Source organism: Urocitellus parryii, chromosome 2 (assembly GCF_045843805.1).
Source record: "Urocitellus parryii isolate mUroPar1 chromosome 2, mUroPar1.hap1, whole genome shotgun sequence".
Taxonomy (NCBI): Eukaryota; Metazoa; Chordata; class Mammalia; order Rodentia; family Sciuridae; genus Urocitellus; species Urocitellus parryii.
The window spans coordinates 216,429,921-216,457,337 of record NC_135532.1 but is presented as its reverse complement, the minus strand read 5'-3'; the positions used below and the strand labels follow the sequence as shown (position 1 = coordinate 216,457,337).

The following is a 27,417-nucleotide window of genomic DNA, read 5'->3' as shown; positions in this document are numbered from 1 at the left end:
AGCTTTGCTGTGCATCTACAAACTCTCCAGGACCTTATCACACTTATGTACTTACTGTTTTAGCAATTGTTTATATGGATAACTTAAATTTTCTAATGTAAGTTTCTAGAGAGTATGGACCATGTATGATTAGCATTTAGATTCTTCCAGCCTTGCACACAGAAAAACTATAATAAGTATTTCATCACTGAACATAACTGAAAAGTTATTTAGTTTACAGAACAGTCTGGAAGAGCTTGTATTCTCAGCAAACTAATTAATGGTTGTGGAATGCTGGGCCCTTTACTGCAGCAAAATGATATTGACAAAGTATTTAATATAAAGAGACTTCATAGCAAATTTCAATTGCCTCTTAGTATCATTATCATCTCATCATTAATAATTCATAGCCACCTTGGATTTTTTTAATAGTACGATAGATTTACCATTGTAAATGTGGATTATTTAAAACAGGTTCACATTAAATTTAAAGTAGGTTCCTGCTGCTAAGGAGTTTCTAATTCTTCTGTAACACATCAAGAATGCTATAGTAGTTGACTTTAGTTTTTGCTTCTGCACTGGTGGTCCTAAGAAACCATCTAACCGCAAATTTTTAGTGTTCTATATTCCATAGATAACATTAATAAGATCTTTGTGTAGCAGTATATAATAATACTTCAAGTTAAAAACTAGAATAAGGGGACTCGGCATATAGCTCAGTTGATAGAGTGCTTGCCCCATGTACAAGGCCCTGGGTTCAATCCCCAACACCGCCCCCAAAAAAAAAAAAAAAAAAAAAACCAACTAGAATAAGGATGCACCAGCAAAGTACACATGTTCTTATTTCTCTACACAGATCCAAATCTAAAAGCACATTAAACGTCTTTTTCTGATATGCTCAAAGAAATACAGAAATGTCAGAAGCTAGATTTATTTTTATTTCCATTATACCTTACAGATAGAAAATCTTTAATCTGATGTGTAAGCCAAATGTAAAGGCTGCCTTACCAGGTAATTTCTTTTCTAATTGTTGCTGTTCATCTTCTAAAGCTGGTTCCTCTGGTAACCTCTGATCTACAGATGTTGAGCTTATAACAGATATTCCACTGCCTGATCGAACTCTTCTGCAATTGTGAAAAAAAAAAAAAAAAGAAAGAAAAGAAAGAAATCCACATAAAACGAGGTAGGTAGAAACAAGCTACGAAAAAGAATTTTTAGATTATACCATACCATGGAACAAATTTCATTTACAGCTAGGAAAGACAGAGTTTGGACTTCTTTACTCTGTAGTTTTTAAAATGAAAATTTGAATGTTATCAGATTCTGAGTGTTACCTTATTCAAAATGTTGGGAATGAGGGTGTGGCTCAGTGGTAGAGCACATGCTTTCCATGTGCAAGGTCCTAGGTTTGATCCCCTGAACCCCTCACCCCAACTCCTGGCAAGGGAAAAAACCATAAAAATTAGGACAATTCAAAAGGGCTAAATTAGCTTATAATCATAAAGTATCTGGTAAATAGTGAGCACCCAGTGAGTCTGATGCTATTACCATTACCCTTGTGAGTAACTTTCAATCCCTTCCAGGAAAGATCAGCAGCTCAGTGATTTGGGAGCAACTGTTTTCCTTATACAAAAATTTCTCCATTTAACCACTTCCTGAACACACGAAATGTCTGTATTTTATAGTTTTGAAACACACTTACTTTACTGATCAGTATCACTATGTTTAAACTTGCTCTTTTAAAACAATCTCCCCATCCTTCTTTTTACACTTTCAATAGTTTCCAATGTTCAATTTCTCCTGTAGTGAACCCTGCAGCTGTGAGATTTTATAGGCAAATGCTTCTTCAGCTGCCCCTTGCTTCTTCTGCACTCAGTTTCTCAGCTTGCTCCTGCATGAGGACAGTGAGGACAGTGATGGCTATTTCTCCTCACAAGTCTTTCTTGAAGTTTGAGGACCCGGAACAGAAGTATGTCTTTGTTTCTCTTCTTCTTTGCGCTTGTGGGATCTCATATTCATCTTCTACATGTAAAGCCATGAGTTGGCGTTGTATTGGATGATATGTGTGTATGCATGTAGGCATGCCAGTGGGGTCCCAACTAGACCCTGGGGGACACTCTTGACATGTCGACTGAGACTATTTCAGACAAAGATAATTTTCTTTAATTATCTTTCTGATTGTAATTTCTGAATTGCTAGCATTTTTTGTTATCTGTGGAATGTGTATAATACACACCTTGCTTTATTTCCTTTATTTGGGCTTATTCAGTTTTCAATTATATAAGTTCATACAAAAATGTTTTATTTGATTGCATTTACTAATATACTATAAATACCCTGTAGAACAGAAAGGCCCAGAATTAAGACAGAACCTGGACTGGAAGATTCTCTTGAATTCACAGATATTTCATTTACTTGTCAAGAATGGAAATCACTATAAGATGGTCAACAAAGCCAATTTGGAATTAACATACTCAATGCAATGCATAATTCCTTACAAAAGCCAAATGTTCCTTACCTAAAGGAAGGTGGAATGTATTCTGGAGGCAGGACAGGTGGCAGTGGTTGGCCAGACATAGCAACATCAATTAGGTGCATAGCCAGGATAAATTCTTCTGCTGTGAGTTTTCCATCTTGATCAATGTCAGAAAGATTCCTAATTCAACAAAAAAGTTTCATTACCAGTTTCATAAAAATGTATGCATTGCTGATTTATTTTAGTTCTGTATTATAATTCTTATTCTAGGCCAATTGAGTCTACCTGCCTCAGTTTACAATTATTTCATACCATTACAAGAATAAAATGAAATATTTTGTATAGTTGGGATAGTGTTCAGTACTCAACAAATGCTAAGATTGCAATAATACTCTTCTCAGTCCTGGGAATGTGACATATTTAAAATATGTCACATTCAGGGTGAGGCAGCCAATACTGTACGGTTTGTAAGATAATCTCTATCATGCTGAATTCTGCCCTTGCAGCAGCCATAGACAATATATAAATAAATAGGCATAGCTGTTTTAACAATAAAAATTCATTTACAAAAACAGGTGAAGGCCAGATGTGGCCTACTGGATAGGCTGCCCAAACTCAATACATGCCTATTAGGCTGGATCTCTATGGCTCCTATTCATAGAGTTAAGGCCTTTCCTCCTCATTCTAGGGATTCAATTTCCATCACTCTTGACAATGCAGTTGCCCAAGTAGTTAATTACAGTAAACAGATTTTCCTAGCAAGTACCAGAATGTGATTTTATTTAACAACTTCAAGATACCAAAAGAAGATGCAAGACAACACATCTGTTAACCAGAATGTTAAAAAGACAAATGCTTCATTAGGAAACTGGCTTTGCCAATGGCAAAACCCAAGAAGCTTTTCTCTTAATTATGATATTTCTTTAGGTCCATAAATCTATTATTATTACTATTATTGTAACATTTGCCCTTTTTAAAGTACAATTCTTCGAGGTTTGACAAACATAGCAATAGAACCATCAACAGAGTACACAGAACAGTCAACACCACCCAGAATCCCCACATCTCCCTCCAGTTCAACTCTTCCCTTTCCCCCACCCAGGCCCTGCCACCCCTGATCTCTTTTCTGTCTCTCTAGTTTTGCCTGTCCCAGATGCCAGACAACCATTTTTAAAAAGAATAGAGCCACAAATGAAAACCCTTCCTGCTGATTCTTATCCCCCTTTTCTTTTCACACCCCACAGTTAGCTACTCCTAGGTAAATCCATTAGAATTCTTTTTTTCCTTCATAATTGAATAATTATGGTTGCAAATATTTAATTAAAGTATCCTGGCCGGGTATGGTGGCGTGCACCATGTGATCCCAGTGGCTCAGAAGGCTAAGGCAGAAGGATTCTGAGTTCAAAGCCAGCTTCAGCAAAAACAAGGTGCTAAGCAACTCAGTGAGACCCTGTCTCTAAATAAAATATAAAATAGTGTTGGAGATGTGGCTCAATGGTAGAGTACCCCTGAGTTCAATCCCAGGTACCTCCCAAAAAAAGAAATATCATTTTAGTGTTTGAATTAAGAATACAACATTCTAAAAAGAGATGCCTCAAATGTGTTTTTTATAAATTTAAAATAAACGTTTCAATTTCTTCCTTTTTTTTGGTACTAAAGATAGAACCCAGGGGTGCTTAACTACTGAGCCACATCCTCATCCCTTTTTATTTTTCATTTTGAGACAGGGTCTCACTAAGTTGTTAAGACTGGCATGGGACTTTCGATCTTCCTGTCTAGGCCTCCCTAGAGGCTGACCAGCATTAGAGCTCAGTCACTTGAGAAGAAACCAGATCGATGTGCCCTGTGTGAAAGTCATGAATTTGGCATATGAGCAGTGTAAACGAGATCCATTTTCTAGGCATAGTCATCAACATGTAACTAAAAGATACACAACAATAATATATGCAGAAAAGCTCAAAATTAAGCAATTACATAATATTTTTAAAAATTTTAAAATATGCATGGTTTGTTAAGAAACTATTCTTACTAACATCTAAATGTAAGAAAACCTATAAGACCTAGACAATACCCAGCAAGAGCTATTAAAAATTATCACAGAATAGAGGCTGGTGATTAGTTTAGTAGTGGTAAAGCATTTGCTTAGCATATATGAGCCCGCTGTTCAATCTCCAGCACTGAAAATAACAAAACAAAAAACATTGCAAAATAGGCAGACATTATATGCCTTCTGATTAAAATACACAGGTAATATCTCTGATGTAGGCTTAACAAAAGACAAAACAACAACAACAACAACAACAACAACACCCCACAACTATAAAACTCAAACTGTGGTTCTCAACCAAGGATGATGTTGAACTCCAAGGGAAATTTTTGTCAGTGTCTGGGGATATTTTGGGTTGTTATAACTGGGGGTAGGCATCATGCTACTAAATGTAGCATCTACTAAACAGGGGCAAGAGATCCTACTAAAAACCTGCCATGAGCTGGACACAGTGATGCACGCCTATAGTCTGAGCACTTGGGAGACTATGGTGGGAAGATCACTCAAGCTCACAAGTCAGACACCAAGCAGAGCAATATAGTGAGACCATATCTCTAAACCACCTCTCAAAACAAAGAAAATATTCTACAATGCTCAGGACAGCCCTCTGCAGTAAAGAAATTACTGGCCCTAAATGTCAATAATGCAAAGGTTGCAAAATCCTGTTCTAGATCCAATTACCAATTCATGGGAAATACAGGAACAAGTTAAACACCACCACAGGAATGCAATCTTCAAAAGTTAGGCCACTGAAAAACTATATACCAGACTACGTGTTTGTTTTTAAGGGGGTCCAGGGGACAGATGGAAAAGGGAAAATTTATACATTAAAAAAGATTTTAAAAAGATGTATCAATCAAATACTGCAAAGTAGGAACTGGAAGCAGAGCTAAACAGTATAGCATATGCTTAGAAAGCATGAAGTCTCAGTATCCAGCCCGTGTGCACTCGCATACTCACACACACAAAAGCAAGGTATACAGGAGGTCAAGGGTCTTATGTTTTCTCTCATATGTGGAAGCTAAAGAAAAAGGAAAAGAAAACTGGGGGCAGATCTCATGAAAATCATGATGAGATGAGTACAGGAAAAGGACCAAGGGCTGGAGGGCAGGGAGGGAGGGGAGAGTGCTGGGGAGTGATATTAGCCAAATAATATTGTTATATTGTATGCATGTATGAATATGTAACAAATAATCCCATTATTATGTACAACCACAATGCACCAAAAAAAAAAAAAAAAAAGAGGTGGGGGGAAAATAAGCAAAGTATAAATTTATATCAGTCCTCCTTTGAACAAAGAAACTTAAAAACTAAGTTAATCTTTAAGAAATTTGAACACTACTTGATTAACTTGGTAAGAATGACTATTAAAATCATGGTTTTAATTATTTTAAATCATGGTATTATGACTATAATTTTTAAATTCCAATCTATTTGAAGATACCAGGTGAAATATTCACACATGAAGTGATATAACTGAGAGCTGGCTTAAAATAATCACCAAGGAGGAGGAAAGAACCAAGCCATAGTTGAGAACTGTTAAGCTGTGTTATTAGTTCTTAAGAATTCACTGTATTAATCTTTCTGCTTTTGTGTTTTTCAAAATTAACAGGGAAAAAGAGGGGCAATCATCACAACTCCCTGAAAATTAAGTGTACTCCAAATATTCTCCCCTAAATAATGATGCTAATCTAAAAACCAATTTAAGAAATAAAGTCTCCACTTGATACAAACCAAGGTTTTCTATTCCTTACCATATTGAAGCCAGCTGAGCCTGTGGTAAACTCGATTGCATAAGAATAGTTCTTGCTTGGGGACCTGAATAGAAACCAGAGAAAAGACATAAAGATGAGTCAGCAAATAACCCCTGCTCAGGAAGACCAGAGTGGCTGTGCTTATGAACTATGCAATCTCATGCAATCACAGAGCTTTACACAGTATTTGCTATTACCCTGGGGCTTTTAAAAAAGGAAATTAAACCCTAGCAAAAGTAAAGAAACAAAGATGACAGTGCTGCATCTGACACACAATACATTTTTGCTCAATGGGTGTTTAATAAGGAATGAGTGTGTAGAAGATGAGAGTTTCAAAATATAACCTGTTCTTTTGTCCAGATTAACATCTCTATTTGTATTGGGCTTTTTTTTACAAAAGTGAGACTTTATCACTATAAACTGAACATCTTCTCCATGGTCACCATCTGCTGCCTTCACCGTGACTATCATCACATAAATTCAGAGAAGATTTACAATATCTTAGATAAGGAAAGGGCCTTGGAGGGACTTCTAATCATTCACTGTACAGACTTTTAAAAAAAAAAAAATTGAATTGAAGGTTGCACAACTGGCTAATATCATAGCCAGGACTAGAACAAAATTTCTATGTTAGCAAAAATAGAAATACTTCCTGGAATTTCTACTCTTCTTTCAAAATCAGGTCTCATTTTCTTAAAATAACTGCAAATATCTTCATTTCTGGCAAGAAATTAGCTTTATATATCACATAGAAAATACAATGGGAGATTTTTGAGTGTTTAAATTAGTATGAGCAAGACAAAGAGACACACACACACACACACACACACACACACACACACCCCAAATATGTCTTAATTCCAGCACTGCCTGTCAAGCTGTGTGGTGCCAGGAAGATCCAAGGACAGAAAGCTGTAGTAATTCTGTTGGCAAGATTCCCATGTATAAACTTTTACTCTTAGCTATTTCAGTTTTCAAATATCACCTCATCAAAACACACAGAAGTGGATGAGTGTTTGCATAGCAAGTAAGGAAGGAAAGGGATCACAAGGTCCCAGCACTCTAAAGCCAGAAAAGGAAGGACAAAGTCCTGACAAACCAGGGGTCTGTGGGCTTCAGTACTAGCTTAGCTTACACTCTGCTGAGTTACTCTGGGAAGGTAGTTTCCTTACTTATTTGGACCTGAGTTTTTCATCTCAAAGGTGCTTTCCAGATTAGAAAAACCTATGATCCACCATTTAAGGAATCATAACTTTATAAAGCACGTTAAAGTACTCAATAAGTGGCAGTTAATATTTATTATTTAATATTTATTACTACTGACAATGATTTTAACTTTTATTTACATGTAAAATATTGGTAGAAAAGCACACATGACTATATACATGTACATACATGTATATGTATATTTTTATGCATGTGTGCTATACGGTATATCATTCTGTGCCTATAGCCCAATTTATTTTGCTCTGATGGGCATTTAGGCATTTTTCAATTTGAGGCTCTTAAAAATAGCGAACCTTCTGTTTTGGTAAACATATGAATATATTTCTCTTTAGTGTGTATGTATATACGTATATGTATTAACAGCACCTAATAAACAATTTTTACTAAGTTAATGGAAAGATTCTAAAGGATCTCTGTTGTATTGAAAAGAAAATTATTTTCTTTTTTTAAAAAATTTTTAGTTATTGACAGACCTTTATTTTACTTATTTATATGTAGTGCTAAGAATCGAACCCAGTGCCTCCCACGTGCCAGGCAAGTGCACTACTGCTGAGCCACAGACACAGTCCCTCATTATTTTCTTCAGAGTTTGCTGAAAACATTAAAATAAAATTAGCAAAACTTAAGTGAATGCTTTAATTAGTACTTTTAACAATTCTCCCATTCCAGAACCATATACAGTTAATATTTTATCTTTTTCAAATAAACAGGTTAATAGGAAGGTGGAGAACCAAGTCTTTCATAGGTATCTGGACACTTATATTTCAGCCCTGACTCCTTAATGCCATGTGGCGTTAACAAAACTACTTTACCTCTCTAAAATGAATTTCTCTATCTCTGAAATGAGGAAAAAAACCTGGAATGGGACCTAGCAAACTATGGCCCATAGATCATATTGCCCTGTCACCTGTTTTTATAAATAAAGTTTTACTAAAACTTTGTCAAGCCTATTCATTAAACATGAATAGGTTTAATATGCTGCTTTTGTGCCACAGTGGCAAAGTTGAGTACTTGCAATAGAAAACATGGGGCTTACTAGTTTTAAAAACTTATTATCTTGTTTTTATAGAAAAAGTTTATTGATCCCTATACTGGAAGATCACAATTATCTCTTTCAATTTTAAAACTTGATTCTGTCTCACAACAATTTTGCAAACATTAAAATAGATCAGCAACAAATAAGATAACATTTTAGCATAACACAACAGCATAAAATTGAGCTTTGAGTGCACAGAACTCTTTCATGGAAACCTAGATACATAATAGGGTACCAGTTTTAGAATATAGACTGATATTATGGGGATTAACAGAAATCTCAAGTTCACAGACCCAACTGTGGGCAATCATGTTTGGATAGGGAAGTCTGAATATCAGGAGAGAGAAAATTACATGGAATTAATGCTTTATGTCTAATATTGACAAGAGTTTAGCTTTCCTAATTAATAAGCAAAAACAAACAAACAAACAAAAAAACAAATGGAATGGTCACCTTCATAATAAGACACCTCTTTGAGAAGAAAGGCTAGAATGAATAAGATTATGAGAATTCTACAGCTTCTTACATAACCTTAATTCAAGAATGACCATTTTATAAGTTCTCTCTAAGAATAATAAAATACTCATCAAACTGTGAGAAAAGAAGGGGGCATACACCTAATAATGTATGTCAGTTAAATTGATCAGGTAATTCATGGGGTAAACAACACTACTACTGGATTAGCTTCCATTCCCAAGGTAAACTAGTTCATATCACAAGATCAGAAGTTCTCACTTTTTTCTGCTGGAACCAATCAATGACATACATTCTCATGCCCACAACATGCTCATACAGATGTAGCCATGATCTGATGGCATTCAAAGTAAGTAGGTGAAAATAAGACACAATGGTAATTAGAAATCCCATTAAAAACTGATAGAACATTAACAATGGGCTCTTGCTACAGGAGTAGCAGAGATCAGATAAGTAACAGGTTATGTATAATTCTTGGGGAGCTAATAATGAAATATTATTATATGTGAATATAAGGTAGTAAAAGTGATACTACAAAGATAATCTAGATTCTCCTCTAATTTATATAAAACAAAATAATCTACAACCCCTATACTTTTATTGTATTCATCTAGAATGCTCCAACTCCAAGGTTGAGAACTACTGCACTAGATTAAGAAGTTATGATTGTGTATCTTCATAAAGATGCTTGTTAATTCTTTCTTGTCTTTTAAAAAATATTTTTCTTTTGTTTTTGATAGTTTTGGATTTGTTATTAGTGCCTTTAAACAAGAACACACACACACACACACACACAAAACCAAGAAAAAAGAACAGATTAGAATATCAAATTACATATTTCACTTGGGCCTCTTCATATACTAGGGCTTTGGTTCAACTTTCTTGATATTTCTCTTAAGTTAAATGAATAACTGCTTTTAGGATTCTGAGTTCATACAATATTTTCATAGTTGCAAATAAGACCATGACTTTTGTGTTTTAACCATCAACAGATCATCTCTGCTTGCACCAACAGCTTGGTTTAGTCCAACACATATTCTGGACAAATAACTCAAAAGTATATAAAGTTAAAACAAACTAAATTTATTTTATTTATTGCCATTTATGATAATAAATTTTTCTACCAGATATGACTATATGAAAGTCTGATTCAAAAATCAAATTTGCACCTTAAACTCTTGCTGGAATGAAGTAGTAACAAGCTTACAGATAAGCAAGAACAAAACCTGCTTTCTTTCCAGTACATTTCAAACCTTACTTTCTGCCTCAGGTAATTAAAAATTCTAAATACAAGTGCCTGGGTCATTATTGTTGGGATATATACACTTCAATTAAAAAAACCACACTTTGTCAAAAAAGAATTTCAAAATCAGTGTCACATTTGAATACTGTTTTCATTAAATCACAGCAAACAACAGCACTGTTTTGAAAAAATATTTTCAGACTTGATGGCAATGTAGTTCTGGGTATGTGTAGAGAACTGGTGTCAAACACACTGTAAAAGAGGGCTTAAAACTGTACTAGTGAGTGTCCCTGCAGTGTCTGCCTAAGCTATACTGGCTTTTCATACTATCTACATAAACCTGTCAGTCACTACTTCAGCAGAGGTGAGCACGGCACCCAGAGTATTTGTGTGTATTCACTATTTGTCCCTTTAGATAAATACATGCTGAAGTGAGATAGCTAAGATTGTTTGTAGGGAAAGGTTTTAAGATTAGAGCAAAATCCTTCAAAGTCTCAGCCAACCCTTCAAAGTCTCTATTTTGTTTTACTAATGTTATGTTTCTCTATATAAAAAGTTAATTATTTTTAAGTATTTAACCCTTCCTGAAAAGATTTCAGATGGTACCCTAAAATTCTTCTCCACTCTTTCTATGTGAAAACAGTATCATCATAATTTTTAAAAATCTACTGGAATCATATAAATTACTCTGGTCTTTAACAGATGAAGAAATAAGATCCAAAGAGGTGAGACCCAGTGAAACCATGGCAAACCATGTTCCTTAAGAGGTTATTTTCCATGTTGCACACAGATTCAAACTCTGGCCTGGAGAGTGAACATCATGAAGAACATTTGCAAAGCTAGACTTCAGAACCTAAAGCTAGTTTTTGTTCATAGCACTGTTACTTTATTAGTGTCCTGGTTTGCATATTAGTGGCTTTCAATGTGCAGGAGCATACCTGGTCTATGTTCTACTCTACCAAGAAGCACACTGGGACAAAGGTCAGAGGATTAGAAGACCACTGATGGAGTTATCAGTATTTGCAAACACAAGATAACACAGACAACAAAAACACTACTTAGAAATAAGCAAACAAAGAAAGACATTTGGAAAATACCTTTGACCCAATATCTAGAAAAATCTGCATTTAGAACAAAGATCATATTTCACTAATCTTTATTTGTAAATACCTGTTAAGTGTCCACTCATAGTTTTGTCATGACTATTGAATAACTGCCTGTATTTCAATCTCGATGACTGAGGAACAGCCCATTCTGCTGCTGGAGGGACACTACCAGGAAAAGAGGAAGGAGAAAAAGATGATTAACCAGAAGGAAAAGACTACTGACAGTCTTTAGAAACAGTAAACTTAGAACTTTCTCTAGATTTACAACTTGAACAGTATTGCCCTTTTTCCCTTCCCCCAATCCCTGCCGTGTGTGTTTGTGTGTGTGTTTGTATGTGTGTGTGTAAGTGTGTGTATGTGTTTGTTTTTCTGAGGGTTGAACAAAAAACTAAAAATATACACATAACAATTTTTAAAAATAGGTAAGTTCATTATTTTTTCCAGAAATGGAAAACCTAAAAGATCAAGTGACTATTTCATGTTACATATATAACTTAATAATATCAAGGTTCTACATAAGTATGAGAAATCTTAGAACAGAGGCAAAATAACACACATTTTTGTGTCTAGAAAACATTTCCTTCAGTTAAAAAAAAAAAAACAAAAACACTCCCAACAAATAAGTGCCTCTAAAGGTATTAATTCTCCAGAACATTCAATTTTCTATACACTAAAATATGGGACCTACTTCTTTTTTCTTTTCTTGCGGGGAAGGGGTAATACTAGGATTGGACCCAGGGACACTTAACAAGTGAGCTAAGCCTTCAGCCCTTTTTATGTTTTTAATAGTTTAAGACAGGGCATTACTAAGTTGCTGAGGTTGTGATCCTCCTGCCTCAGCTTCCCAAGTTGTTGGGATTACAGGTATGCACCCTCATACCCTGCATAGAACCCACTTCTTAATGAAATAAAATTATTTCACGATAAGAAGTTTAAATTTCCACCAAGTGGAGAATCTTCCAAAAAACATTTCCAAGACCATGACAAATCAGCAGAACAATGATGGACAGCGCTCATCTTTCTTAAATGCCATCCAGCAGTGACCTCTTTCTGCCAATGTGCTACAACCCTGACCTGAAGAAACCACTGCTAATAGCCAATTTGGGGCTAGACATCCCTGGCGATTTGCTCCTCAGCTACCATGGCCCAAGCAAGGATCACATTGGTATCAATAGTTTGTTAAAAGTCTAATGTCTAAATCAAGTGATTCATTCACAGATGTTCAGCTGACAGTAAAAATGGTATTCCTCTTCCAGCAGACCACAGCTAATGTCCCATATGCAATTTCTTTTCATTCCAATAAAAATACCTATCTCGCTCATGGAAAGGTAAAATTTTAACCTCTTAACCATGATTTATATGTATTATCAATGCACTTATACTTACTGTATATAGTTCAGAAAGCACAGAAAGTAGTTCCCAAACACTTGAAAAGTACTAAGCTCACCTTTTTAATTTTTATGAACTTCTTAATAAAAAACACTTACCGTGATCTATTCTGCTGTGAATACTTGGGCAACAACTCTCTCATTTTAACTAATATTTTGCTGATTCCAACTCCTGCTTGTTTGTCAAAAAGCTATCTTGCTCCTGCACCCTAGAGATATAGGGTGCTACGCACAGAAGTTGTCCCAGATTACACTTATCATGTCATGGTTCTCTAATTCCTGAGAATCTAAATAGACTAAAAACTAACTCATTAATATATTACCTAAAAGTTGGATACTACATTATAAAACTTTGCTGAAAGTTTATATTATTGAAAAGATGAATATTAACATAAAAAGTTCAGTTATCTTAATAGTATTGATTTTTGTTAATAATGAATAACATTCATTCTAAATTGTTACAAATCAATTTTAAGGCAGATTTCAAAATCCCTTGTGGAAAGTTAGAAAAAATATAAAAGCTTCAGCATCATATAGGAGAAAAAAATTAACAATATGGAACTACGGTCATGTGATACAAGTTTAAGCCTCAGCTCTACCTTTACTCAACTGTAAATTATAGGAAAGGAACATAACTTCTTTGGGTTGTTTGCCTCCTCATTCACAATCCTGAGACAATACCTATGCACAGGTAGTTGTGGGTTGAATGGGATTAATAAGGTGCCTGGCAAAAAAAAGTTCAATAAATGTTCAATCATTCAAAGGCTAGCAACTTAAATGAAATGGATCACAAATACCTGTACACCACAATAAACTGAAGATTTTATAGAAAATAAAAATTTGCAGTTTAGAAAAACTGAGTACAACTCAGCACTGACACTTAACAAGTTAATAATCTTGGGCAAGTCACTCAATGTCTCTGACCTGGTCCCCAAACTAAAACAGAGAAAATAATAGAGTCATCTTATGGAGATGAGTCAGTTGTTGTGCACAGCTTTTGGCACAGTGCTTTTCACTGGATGGGTCTTTCTCACTTTCCTTTTTTTTTTTTTTTTTAGTTAGTGCTAGGGTTTGGATTTTCTTTAAATCATATTTTTTAAGGGAATGAATTATTGAATTATATTCAACATATTAGTCTCTTTAAAGAGGAAAAATGACCTGATTAAATTAAGAGATAATTTTAATGAAAGGCTGCAATTACCTTAATTTACATCCTCCTTCATTCCAAGAGTTTTAAGACTACTTACAATAAAAATTTTCAACTTAGTGTATCAGTATACACAGGGGAAAAAACTAGGAGAAAACAAAAATATAATAAATAAATACAATAGAGCTGGGCACACTGGCACATGCCTGTAATCCCAGAGGCTTGGTAGGCCAAGTCAGGAGGACCTCGAGTTCAAAGCCAGTCTCAGAAACTTAGCAAGGACCTAAAACACTCAGCAAGACCCTGTCTCTAAATAAAATGTGAAAAAGATCTGGGATGTAGCTCAGAGGTTAAGTGCCCTTGTGTTCAATCCCTGGTACCAATAAATAAATAAAATACAAAATCAGTTTGGCCAAAATATAAGTAATAAGATCATATGAGTTTTTCAAAAATTGAGCCACACTTTTGATTAATGTGAACTGTCCATTAATTTGAATAATTCATTTTAGTAAAAATTGGCCTTTAAGAGGGCTTTACTAATAAGCCACACAGACTCCATGAGATTATCTGAGACAGAATAAGAAATAATATAAACCCATGGCTCCAATCTTCATATATAATTTTTATACACTTTTAAGTGACTAATAAGAAACAGTTAATTTATTTTTCCCTTACCTAGAATACTATTTTACTATGTTTAAAATGTCTGTTACTTTTTTTTTTTTTTTGGTACTAGGTATTGAACCTAGGACCTCCTTACCCATGCTAGGCAGTGCTCTGCCACTGCCATTGACCTGCACACCCAGCCCCCACCCCCCCCCCCATTACCTTTTTGTTATCCCCTTTAAAAAGCCAAAAACAACAACAAAAACAAATAAAACCTTCCAAGAAATGGCATGTTTTTGATTTCTGTCATCCCTGCAACAAAGAAATGATAAAACCTAGTGACATTATCAAGAATTTTAAAATTATTATTAACATACAATAAAAATGAAAGAAGATAATAAAGAGGGTTCATTTTCTTTTATAATCAGATAATGGTTTTAAACCAAACTTATCATTAAAAACAAGCAAGCTTACCTGGCCACATCAAATGACTGCGCTTTCTGTAATTTAGTGCTTAACTGTGATCCTGGACCAGATCGACTGAAGGAAGAACTCTTTGGCAATGTGGCTGCTATAAAAATAAATGTTGAATAATTTTAATTCTACATAGATAAGAAACTTTCCCCTATGACAAAATATTAAAATGCACAGACATAAAACCTAAGGCAGCCAGGCAGGGTGGTATACTCCTGTAAGGAGGACTGCACAAGTTCAAAGCCAGCTTCAGCAACTTAATGAGGCCCTCAACAACTTAGCAAGACTTTTTGTCTCAAAATAAAAAATAAAAAGGGCTGGGGATATACCTCAGTGGTAAAAAACCCTGGGTTTAATCCCCAGTGCCAAAAAATAAAAAAGAAGGAAAACTTAAAGTAGAAACAACTCCTCCTTGCTTTCCAATAGAACTTGGACTCAAAAGAGTTCTATTTCCCTCTTAGTCTCTGTCCTCTTGCCAAAATGCTTCTAGATTTACTGTTCTACTGAGAATTGCTTTACTGAGCAGTAATGCTGACATCCATAAAGTTTTCCATTTCATTGAGCTTTTAGTACCACATGTTATTAGATCCATTCCAATAGTTAAAAATGTAACAGCTTAAAATATATAAGGTGGCATTTGGGAGGCAGGGGGAGTTGCCAGGGATCAAACCCAGCACTTTATCACTGAGCTTCATTCCAGCCCTTTTCATTTTGAGAAAGGGTCTTGCTTGGCACCTTGCTAAATTGCTGAGGTAGCATCGAACTTGTGAACCTCCTGCCTCAGTCTCTCAAATCGCTGGGATTACAAATGTGTGCCGATGCACCCAAAAAGATGGCATTTTCTCAACTGCACTAAAGGAGCTTAAGTATCAGTTCCAGATGTCAGAGCCAAGAAGTCAGTCTGCCAAGTCTTGGCCAGATAATATGTGATACTAGGGAGGGACAGCTTTTGTATCTGATTCTCATTTGACCTGATTAGTTTTGTATCAGACTAAAAACACCCTTAGCCTTAGTCACATTCCCCCACCCTTGCCTGCTGGTTGATCTACCATTAGCCCAAAAGAAAACAAGACTCAGAGCTTGTGGATTCACCATTACTACTGAAAAAGGAACTGCATGCACTTTCTCGGCTCCTATCACATCTGAAGGCATGATCATATATAAACAATGGACTATAAAGGACAAAAAAAATCTAAGTCCAAAGACTGTTGTTAGATTCTTTGGCTATAAATCAGAGACACAACCCAACAAATATAATAAATCCAGGGTGTGTCAGACATAGAAGTAATGTTTCAAATATAATACTAAAGCCCATGCTGTTATCACTATTGAATTTACCAGACATATCCAAAGTGTTAAATTTTTTTTTCATATTGATATGAACCATTAAGATTTGTTAGACTATGACTAACTATATAGTTCATGCTTTCTTTTAGGAAAAGACTTTGAATAAAGTCTCAAATTGAATTAACTAATAAGGAATTTTGAAATCCTCTCCTTCAATTAAGCAAATATGTAATACCATGTGCTTAATATGCTTAGTCATTTAAATGACTTCCTTCTCTTTTCTGCCTGATTCATTCCACCTCCTCAAAAAATCAAGCAATGTTCAATTTTCCCCAGCACATAACTTAATTCCTAGGAGATGGCTTGCTTATTAGCAATTCACAGTAGCTATAGAAAAGTAGTAACTGATACATGAAAATAAAAAATGATCAAAAACACTGTTCAACTTCAGCTGCTCTTAGTAAGCCCTTGAAGAGAAATTATGCTCTTGACTTTCACCACCAAGTTTACTTTTGTTCACAGAGATCGACAATTCCATTCCCTTTCCCTCTCCTTACCATAAAATATGCTGCTTAATATGTTGAAAAAAATGAAAAATTAAGTGGAAAAAAAAAGATTTTACTTTGGAACAAAATACCATTTAAATGTGATAAGAAAGTAAAAAAAGACTTAACAAGAATAAATATCAAAATAAAAGCTGTGGAAATTCAGCCTATGGTTTTGGCAGGTCACATACCAGGATGAGCAAATGCAGGCAGAGGCTGTATGACAGGGGGAGCCCCGTTAGCTAGGGGAGGCACTGCTGTTGGAGGAACAGAAGATACTAAGGGTGGAGACATTCCAACAACTGGGATGGATCCCATTGGCACTGGAGCAACAGCAGTAAGCGGTGGCATGCTGGCGATACCTCCTATACCTACAAAGAAAACATTCCCAAGGAAATTCACAGTAACATTTCAATATTCGGTAACAATTAACACTATAGTGCTTGAAGAAGAAAACCACTTTCAAGCTGTAATATATTCCCATGTAAAATATGGGGATGTAGCTCAGTGAGAGAGTGCTTGCCTAGCACACAAGAGGCCCAGCACCCCACCCAAATTTAATATAGCAATTAATTCAAATTAATTATGTTTAAATGTACAAAAATTATCTCAAGGTTCACATCAAAAGAACAAGACTCAGGGTGGGGATATAGCTCAGTTGGTAGAGTGCTTGCCTAGCATGCCCAAGTCCCTTATTACAATCCCCCAGGCTCACCTCCCCCCCAACCCGCAAAAAAGAACAAGATCCAAATTAAAGAGGGATGAATCCAGACAAGGACCAAGAATCTTAACTTCAATTAACAAAGTAAATTCATGACTTCAAAATGACATTTAAAAACAAACAACAACAACAATTTCTAAATTGGTTCTATTGGAAAATGCTAGGTAATCAATTTATTACTTTGAAAACTAGTAAGGAAAGGGGAATTAAAAAAAAAAAAACAACCATTTAACCTGTCTTTTCTATACATATTACACCTTGGGGTAAGCAAATATTTGATGGGAAGAAGTATTTTCATAAATAGATAAATAAAGAAAGAAGTGTTAGAATTAAAATAAATGTTTCCTTTCTTTTGTTGTTTCATTTCTTCCTCAACTTCAATACCATTTGTCCCACAGGGCCCTTTTGCATACCCTGTGTTCAGGCACATAGCTTGTGGGTTGGTGAGGAATTTGCAATGGGCTTGGGTCCACCCTTATCACAAGCACACACGTGCACAGCCTCAACTAAGAATACAGTTCCCTGATCACAACTTTAGGCCATCAGAGATACTGGTTATTATCAGCCCATCTGCTGCCAAGATCATGTCTTCTATTGACAAGGCTGCTGGGCACAGGCATCACACTCGCCCCCAAGGCAAAGTGAGTCCCAATAGCAAGCCTGCCAGCACTCACAACCTGCCCCATCCTGGCAGAATCCCCATGTTAACCAAGCTAAGAGGTTGAGGAACAGGTACATGCTCAGCAAAGACGGCCACGCTTCCAGTGTTTCCTCTGCTCATACCTGAATCTTAGCAGTTTTTAAAGCATAAACGATTCTCAGAGAGTTATATACCTTTGGTTTATTTGGAGAGCACTTACAAGGTTTTGTCAATTTTTCCCATTTACATTAGCACTTGGGGGAAGAATCTGCTGCTCTCATCCTGTTCTGGTCAAAAATCCCAATGATGAAATGTCTGTTAAGTTTCTTTTAATCTAGAGGCCCCTCTCCATCCCTTTTCTTAACAATTTAACTGTGAAAGACCCAAACCATGTAACCTGTAGCATTTCCCTATCTGAATTGTATTGATTCAAATCCTCACAATACATTTCAAAATTTACCTCTGATTTCTGCATTTCCTACAAATAGGCAGCTAAATCCAATGACTGCATAAGACTTTGTCAAGACTATTGGAAGCACATGGCATATATTGTCTTTTTGTGATCTGACAGTCACTGATGCTTGATGTCTGTACTTATGATTCATCCATAAGGAGTTGCAAAATAGTGATGTTCTAGTTCTACCAACTCTCAGTTGGAATACTTTTATAAAGAGGTACTTCTAATGAGGATCTATTGGTTGGCTATTCAGTTATACAAATCATATAGGAAAAGCAAATGCTTGATTCCTTCTCTTATTTTCAAGATAATAAATTTGAGTCTCTTAAAGTGGTTATTCTTTTAAAATATGTATCTCATCACTGTGTCACAAATTTAAACATATTTACTGAGTTTTAATCCATGGCACTTATCATCACTTATTATTAATAAAGTTCAAAGTGTTCTATCTTTGGCCAATGTTAGCCTCTTCCGAGTGGCTGAAAAGTTCTGATACCACCCTACTGTTCTCTGATACCTTCCTTGCGGATCAGTATTACAAAATAAGTTCCTTCAAGCTCGTCATGTCCATCTCACGCAAGAACTCAGATCAGTCATTTCTCCAGGAAACTCAGGTTCCCTTTAATAAGAAATAGTATTTCAAGTGTACAATCTGGGCTCATTGCTGGTGTTCTAGTGGCCATGGAAAGAAGCGGGAGTGGGCTGGGTTGTGGCTCAGTGGTAGAGTGCTCGCCTAGCACACGCAGGGCCCTGGGTTCAATCCTCAGTACCACATAAAAATAAATGAATGGAAATAAAGGTATTGTGTCCAACTACAAATATATATATATATATATGAAGTGGGGAGTGCCCCTTGTTTGAGCAGTTGCTCTCTGCTGCCAGGGTTGACCATTGTTTCCAGTCCTTTTCAATGGACACAGCTTGGAGACAGATGGATGGAGAGATGGGTAAATGAAGAGATGAACAGAGGTTAGAGAGCATTTCTAATAGATTCCTCAGAAAGAGCTCATGTCAGTATTTCTTAAGTCCTTACAAGTTGATGACAATTTGTCTATACTCTTTCTACTTGAAAGTCAGTTTTCTGGACAAAATCCTTAGCTCATTCTTTCACTAGGAATCCTAAATATGTGATTCCATTTTCTTCTGGTATAAAGAAAGTACTGCTATGGAAAAGTCTGAACCGTGTAATATGATGTATTAAGAACTATGTAATATTTTGAAAGACCAATAAAAAAAAAAAAAAGAAAAGTCTGAAGCTGGTCTAATTTTCTTCTTTTTGTAAGTCATGTGCTTTCTTTTTCTACACACCCAAGTAATGTTTTTCTTTTACTAGAATATATCTTAGTGTTGGTCTTTACAGGTTGATACTCTTAAGCACATGATATTCTTTCAAATACAGTTCTAAATCTTTTATTTTGAGAAAGTTGTCTTGAATTCATTTTACCATTTTTTCAGTTTTTCTGGTTTGGGATCATTTTCATTCTTAAAAACAATAATGACAATGTTTAACGACATTAAAAATCCAGCAGAGAGGAATAAAAACTCTATTCTAGGTTTCACTGAGTAGTATTGTATTAATTACATTCCCTGCCTCAGTCTAAGTAGCCTGTGACTACAGGTGTAAGCCATGGTGTATGGCTGATTGGTAATCTTAAGAGGAAGCTAACCTCAAGGATGCTAAGAAAGAAGACTTTAAAATATCTCAAATTAGTTGGCACCAAAAAGATAACACAAAATCAATCACCAGTTAAAAAAACAAAAATAAAAACAAAAAAATCTAACCACTGAATTGATGAAAGCATCTTTTAATCTTCCAAATTTGTTAAAATTTTTTCTTACATCATAGTTTTCATTTTAAGTGATCCACTAAGCTTTTAAAAAGTCACTTCAAAGATTTTGAGCAACTAATGACCTCTTCTGAACAAAAGATTTTCTAATTATATCATATCTACCCGAGGCTATATTCTGAATGCCATTGACAGCTTCTAGTGCTAAATCTTAATCCTGGAAATTCTCCCATCTCTCCTGCATCACTGATCTTCCCTCTCTATAAAGTGCCAGCACAATTCAGCTGACAGCTCCTCCAGCTGTCTCTTCTGTGCAGTTAAGCTCCCTCCCCTTCAGCTAAGCCTTCCTTGGTCCTGACCTCTCCACTGAACTACAAGCTCACTCACAAACTAGTCAATATCCAATCCAAACCACTTTCCTATTCCAATCTTACTTCACCCTCAGAAATAAATCAAACAAGGGTCTCCTCCCAACTTTTTTTAATCTTTTGTTTAGTTTAGATAGACACAATACCATTTATTTATTTATTTATTTATTCGTGCATTCATTCATTTACTTATTTATTTATTTATTTATTTATTTATTTATGGCACCAGGGTTGAAACTTAGGGGTGCTTAATCACTGAGCCACATCCTCAACTCTCTTTTGTATTTTTTTTTAGAGACAGGGTCTTGCTCAGTTGCTTAGGGTCTTGCTAAATTTCTGAGACTAGCTTTGCACTAGCAATCCTTCTGCCTATCTCCTGAGCCGCTGGGATTACAGGCATGTGCCACTGCACCTAGCTATTTATTTATTTATTTTTATGTGGTGCTGAGGCTCAAACCCAGTGCCTCACACATGCTAGGAAAGCACTCTATCGCTGAGCTACAACCCCAGCCCACTCTACCCTTTCTCAAAAGGCTTTTCCTTGGCTACTAGAATACCAGTCTTTTCTGCACACTCTGGTCAGTTTCTTTTTCTGGCTACTTCTTTCACTAGAGCTTTCCATGTCATGTCACACCGGGGTTTGGTTCCAGATCATCTGCTCTCCTTTAGCCACACTTCCTCCCTAAGATGTCTAACTCATTCCCAGGGCTTTCAGCCCCATCCACACTCACTCTCCAGAGCTGCCTGATTCCTTCTGTGCTTCAGGCACATGTAGTCACTCTTGACTCCTGAACATCTCAACTTGAAATCTATAGGTTCCTCAAACATGGCTATATCTTTTGATTTCACCCTCAAACCATTCCTCTTCCTGTTCTTTCCATCTCAGTATATGGTTATACCATGCATCCAGTTATTCAAGCTAAAAATCTTAATTCTCATTCCTTGGTTCTATTTCTAATCCATTAATATTTTAATTTCCCTCAAAATATAGAATATAATAAATCTAATCTGTTGTACACATTACTAACAAACACCCTGATCTAAATCACCATTATCTAGTATGAGCTGGAGACAAACTAGAAATACTAGCAAAGACCAGGTTTTTGAGTCAACTTTGGCAGAGTTGATAAAGACTATGTACTTTTAGCTTCTTCTATTCCTTAAGATTCATCTTCTTGAAAACAATTTGATAAGAATGTCTATAGAATGATAGCAAGGTGAGGAAAGCCAGGGAGAAGCCAGGGAAGGAGCCATGGGCTGCCTGGCTGAGTGCTGGGTAAAATCCTGATGAGTTCCCGTGGCAGCAGTGGCAGGTTACTTAAGAGACTGTAAGAACCTTGGCACTAAGGGCAAAAGTTCCTGAAAATAAATCAGCAGCTGAAATACCTAGAGCAGAATGGAGTAAGAGAAAGCAAAGTAAACCTAAGAATTACTGACCCCAAGTTTAAGGGGCAAAGAGAAATGGGATGCCACTGGTCACTGGATCCTTTCACCACTCTGAAGTTTTTTTCAATAAATCAATAAATACCAGAAGGAGACCAAAAGGAAACCAAGCACCCTTTCATTGTTCTAGCACATGGGTCTTGACCAAAACTTGCCCACTGGGACCTTCAGGGAATCAGAGCAAAATCAAGTGGATTAAGTGGCCAACTAAAGGCTGTCTTATATACATAAAGGAACAAAATAAATACCTGTCATATGTACTGTTGTTCATATTTGTCTTCTGAGCCTTTACCCAGATGTGGGTTTTCCTTCTTGTGGACCTCTGTCCTACTTGCCTAAAAATCTCCTTCAAACCCACACCTTTCCTCTTAAAAAAAAAATTATATTAGAATATTTATTTATTCTAATTTGTTATATATGACAGCAGAATGCATTTCAATTCATAACACACATGTAGAGCACAACTCTTCATGTCTCTGATTGTACACAAAGTAGAGTCACACTATTTATGTCTACATGTACTTGGGGTAATGATGTCCATCTCATTCCTTTGTCTTTTCTACCCGCATGCTCCCTCCCTTCCCCTCTGCCCTACAGAAAGTTCCTCCATTCCTCCCATGCTCTCCCCTATCCCCATTATGGATCAGTCTTCTCATATCAGAGAAAACACTCAGCATTTGGTTTTGTGGGATTGGCTTACTTCACTTAGTGTAATATTCTCCAATTCCATCCATTTACCTGCAAATGCCATGATTTTATTCTCTTTTAATGCAGAGTAATATTCCATTGTGAAAATATATAACAATTTCTTTACCCTTTCATCTACTGAAGGGCATCTAGGTTGGTTCCACAATTTTAACTATTGTGAATTGTGCTGCTATAAACATTGATGTGGCTGCATTACTACAGTATGCTGTTTTTAAGTCCTTTGGTTATTAAACTGAGGAATGGAACAGCTGGGTCAAATTGTGATTCCATTCCAAGTTTTCCAAAGAATCTCCATACTGCTTTCCAGATTGGTTGTAGTCCAACCAGCAATTTGCAGTCCCATCAGCAATGTAAGAGTGCGCCTTTCTCCCCATATCCTCCCCAACACTTATTACTGTTTGTATTCTGAATAGCTGCCATTCTGACTGAAGTGAGATGAAATCTTACAGTAGTTTTGATTTGAATTTCTCTAATTGCTAGAGATGTTGAATATTTTTTCATATGTTTTTTGATTGTTTGTTTATCATATTTGGAGAAGTGTCTGTTCAGGTCCATGGTCCATTTATTGACTGGGTTATTTGTTTTTTTGTTGTTAAAATTTCTGAGTTCTTTATATACCCTACAGATTAGTGCTCTATCTGATGTGCATGTGGTAAAAATTTGCTCCCATTCTGTAGGCTCTCTATTCATCTCTCTATTAACATCATTGAGAAGAAGCTTTTTAGTTTGAATCCAACCCATTTATTGATTCTTGATTTTATTTCTTGTGCTATAGGAGTCTTATTAAGGAAGTCCTCTAAAAACTGGAACAAGACAGGGATGCCCTCTTTCACCACTACTATTTAACATAGTTCTTGAAACTCTAGCCAGAGCAATTAGACAGAAAAGAAATTAAAGGGATACCGATAGGAAAAGAAGAACTAAAATTAGCACTATTTGCCAGTGATATGAATCTTCCATATCATTGGCAAATAGCAAATAGTTCTATTTGAAACTAGAAGATCCAAAAAATTCCACCAGAAAACTTCTAGAACTAATAAATGAATTCAGCAAAGTAGCAGGATATAAATCAACAACCATAAATCAATGGCATTTCTGTACATCAGTACAAATCCTCTCAAAGAGAAACTAGAAAAACTACACCGTTTACAATAGCCTCAAAAGAATAAAATACTTGGGAATCAACAAAGAGGTGAAAAACCTCTACAATGAAAATTACAGAACACTAAAGAAAGAAATTAAAGAAGACCTTAGAAGATGGAAAGATCTCCCCTGTTCTTGGATAAGCAGAATTAATATTGTCAAAATGACCACACTACCAAAAGCATAATACAGATTTAATGTAATTCCAATCAAAATCCCAATGACATTCCTTATAGAAATAGAAAAAGCAATCATGAAATTCATCTGGAAAAAAAAAGAGACCCAGAACATCCAAAGCAATCCTTAGCAAGAAGAGTGAAGCAGGTAGCATCACTATCCCAGACCTTAAAATATACTACAGAACAATAGTAACAAAAAAGGCATGGTATTGGCACCAAAATAGACTTGTAGACCAATGGTATAGAATAGAGGACACAGAGACAAACCCACATATAAATAATTATCTTATATTAGACAAAGGAGCCAAAAACGTATATTGGAGAAAGGATAGCCTCTTCAACAAATAGGAAAACCGGAAATCCATATGCAACAAAATCAAAGAAATTTCTCTTTTTCAAATACGTTGGCCTGTCTTAGGTATTTCATTTGTAATAAAGCAAAATGGACTAATACAATAGCCAAATACCTCAATACTGTGAACCAAAAAAATATATTTCTAGATAGCATAATTAAAAGGAATTGTTTATGTATTAAGAGAAACATATTAATTCCGGGAACAGAAAACCAAAATTAAGTATGTAACAATAGGTAAGGTCAATATGAAAAGCCAGAAGATGAGAGAAGAAGCAACAGCAGACTGCAGGTTTCTGTCCTTCACCCTGCCAGCAATCTGTGCCTTTGCTCTCATAGTGGTGGCTTCATCCTAGAGTTCAGTTGTATACATGGTCCTTCCCCTCAGCACTGTCTTCCTGCAAAGGGCCTTCAGTTTTCAGACAGAAAAACCCCCAATAATTTCATCACGTTATAAACTCAAGAGGAGGGAGTATCTATTTTAAAAATACACAATGAAATATAGGAACAAATTCATTTTCAGACTTACCAAATGCTGGTGCACTAGAAATAGCAACTGGTTGCTGTTTCATCACAGGGGGAAGTGCAGAGGGGAGCTGATATCCTTGAAGCTTCAGTTTGATAAGCTTCATAGCTATGGAAAACTCCACTTGATCCATTCTTCCATCATTATTCATGTCAGCTAGTGCCCTGAAAATGAGCAGCATAGACTCAGAACTACTGTGACCATAAAAGAACCTTCCCAGCCCCCATTTGCACTGACAAAAACACAAAATAATTTGGTCCCTTACCATAGGAGATTAAAGGAAAACAAAACTTGTTTACCACATTATGGGGAAGAACATACAAATACTGACAAAGCTTTCCATGAATACAGAATGTCTTGTACTTTGGTACTCTTTACGTCTATAATATATCATATAGCCTTACCTTAAAGTGGCTTCATTTTGATGAAAATGTCCTAAAATTAGATAGTGGTGATGGTTATAGAACTGTGAATATACTACAAACCACTGAATTATACAGTATAAAAAGGTGAATTTTATTATGTTAACTATGTTGCAATTAAAGCTGGTGGGAAAAAGCATATAGAGCTGGGCACAGTGATGCATGCCCATAATCCCAGCATCTTGGGAGCCTGAGGCAGGAGGACCACAAGTTCAAAGCCAGCTTAGAAACTTAGCAAGGCCCTAAGCAATTTAGCAAACCCTGTCTCAAAATAAAAAATAAAAAGAGCTGGGAATGTGGCTCAATGGCTATGCACCCCTGTGTTCAATCCCCAGTAACAAGAGAGAGAGCAAGAACAAACTAGAGACTATTATTTTTCAAGACACTTGGATAAATGACACTAACTCTATGGGGTTCTACAAATTTCCACCTGGGGAGCTGTCATGGTATGGTATACTATCCTTGGCTATATTATGGTACACTATACTAGAATGCTACTATACTTCTAAAGTTTTTAAGTCTTAATAATCAATTTTTCTTTAGAATCCTATTTTGTACACTCAACAAAGAAATTGGGTTTATGAGTATGTTTGCTATTTGAAAATGACACTCAAACATATGTGGTCCAACTTGTGTCGAGCTTTTAAAGTAAAGTATTTTCTCTCAAAGAATATTAAACTAAAGAATTTATATTTGCAATTGGGAACTACATTACACAAACATAACCATGCATATTATTGACTTAATGAAAAACAGTCATTTAAATTTGATTTCTTTTAATCTAGATAGTATAAGTGTGAGAATTAATTATTAAAGTAATCTTATCAAAAATTTTATCTGAAACGTAAGTAGACAGCTAGTCCAATTCAAATGCCATGACTACCATTCTTTTAAATTGAGCAACATCCAAATAATGGCCCCAAAGAAAAAATTAAATTATACAAATGGTACAAATGCTACATGCCTATTGTTCCAGCTGCTCTAAGTCAGAAGTAGAAGGATCAGCCTGAGGCCAGCCTGGACAACTCGGCTATATCCTGCCCCAATATTGGGGGAGAAAAAAGGCTAGGGGGAGCAGAAGTATGGCCTACAACACACAGTAAAAGTGATAAAATTTTTTAAATTTTTTTTCTCCCCCAATATTAATTTTTTCTTTGGGGCCATTATTTGGATGTTGCCCCAAATGGCTACAATTACATTATTTTATTACATTTCAGTCTTTAAACCAACTATAATTTTATGTGTGATGAGGGCGTGTGTGTGTGTGTGTGTGTGTGTATGTGTGTGTGTGTTGCTATCCCAAAATTCAACCCTAGATATTTGTTCTAAATGAGTATTTAACTTTTCTAGTTATACTTATTAACTAATTCCTCCTTACTGAATTTAAATATGCTTTTGTCATGCACTGAATATTCATATGAAGTAAGGGCCTACTTCTGCACTACCTCTTTTGACCAAACAATCCCAGGTCACGTGATGGTGATCTGATCACATTAGCTCTTGATACATTCTGCTATCTTACAAGGCTTTCTCTCTTTTAAAAATTTTTCTCTTGGCTATTCATGGATATTTATATTGCCCTATGAACTTTAAGACCATATTCTCTATTTTACACACAACCCTACTAGGATTTAAAAATGACACTAGATTTATATAATTTTTAGAGATATTTCTAAATATATATGTAATAATTTGCCACCCAAGAATATGCTATGTTTCAGTTTCTTCAGTTTTTATTTCCTTTAATAAAATTATCACATGTTCTTCATATAAATAATAAACTTGTATTGATAAATGTAGTCTAAGGAACTTCATAGTTTTTGCCAGAATTTTAAGTGGAATATTTCCCCTACTTCCATTTTTAGGTGCATATTTCAAGCAT

At 35.7% G+C, this 27,417-nt stretch overlaps 1 protein-coding gene across 5 annotated transcripts in view; it reads right to left on the bottom strand.

Moving 5' to 3' along the window:
• Itsn1 (intersectin 1) overlaps positions 1–27,417 on the bottom strand; it is a 207,796-nt gene that overhangs the window by 108,087 nt on the left and 72,292 nt on the right. For all 5 annotated transcript variants that reach the window (XM_077795394.1, XM_026393561.2, XM_026393563.2 and 2 more), the window contains exons 5-11: positions 25,117–25,277; positions 16,981–17,160; positions 14,958–15,054; positions 11,407–11,507; positions 6,257–6,320; positions 2,498–2,635; positions 988–1,103 (exon numbers count right to left, since the gene is read on the bottom strand). In XM_077795394.1, the coding sequence (XP_077651520.1) occupies positions 988–1,103; positions 2,498–2,635; positions 6,257–6,320; positions 11,407–11,507; positions 14,958–15,054; positions 16,981–17,160; positions 25,117–25,277 (857 nt within the window). The remainder of the gene's footprint in view (positions 1–987; positions 1,104–2,497; positions 2,636–6,256; positions 6,321–11,406; positions 11,508–14,957; positions 15,055–16,980; positions 17,161–25,116; positions 25,278–27,417) is intronic.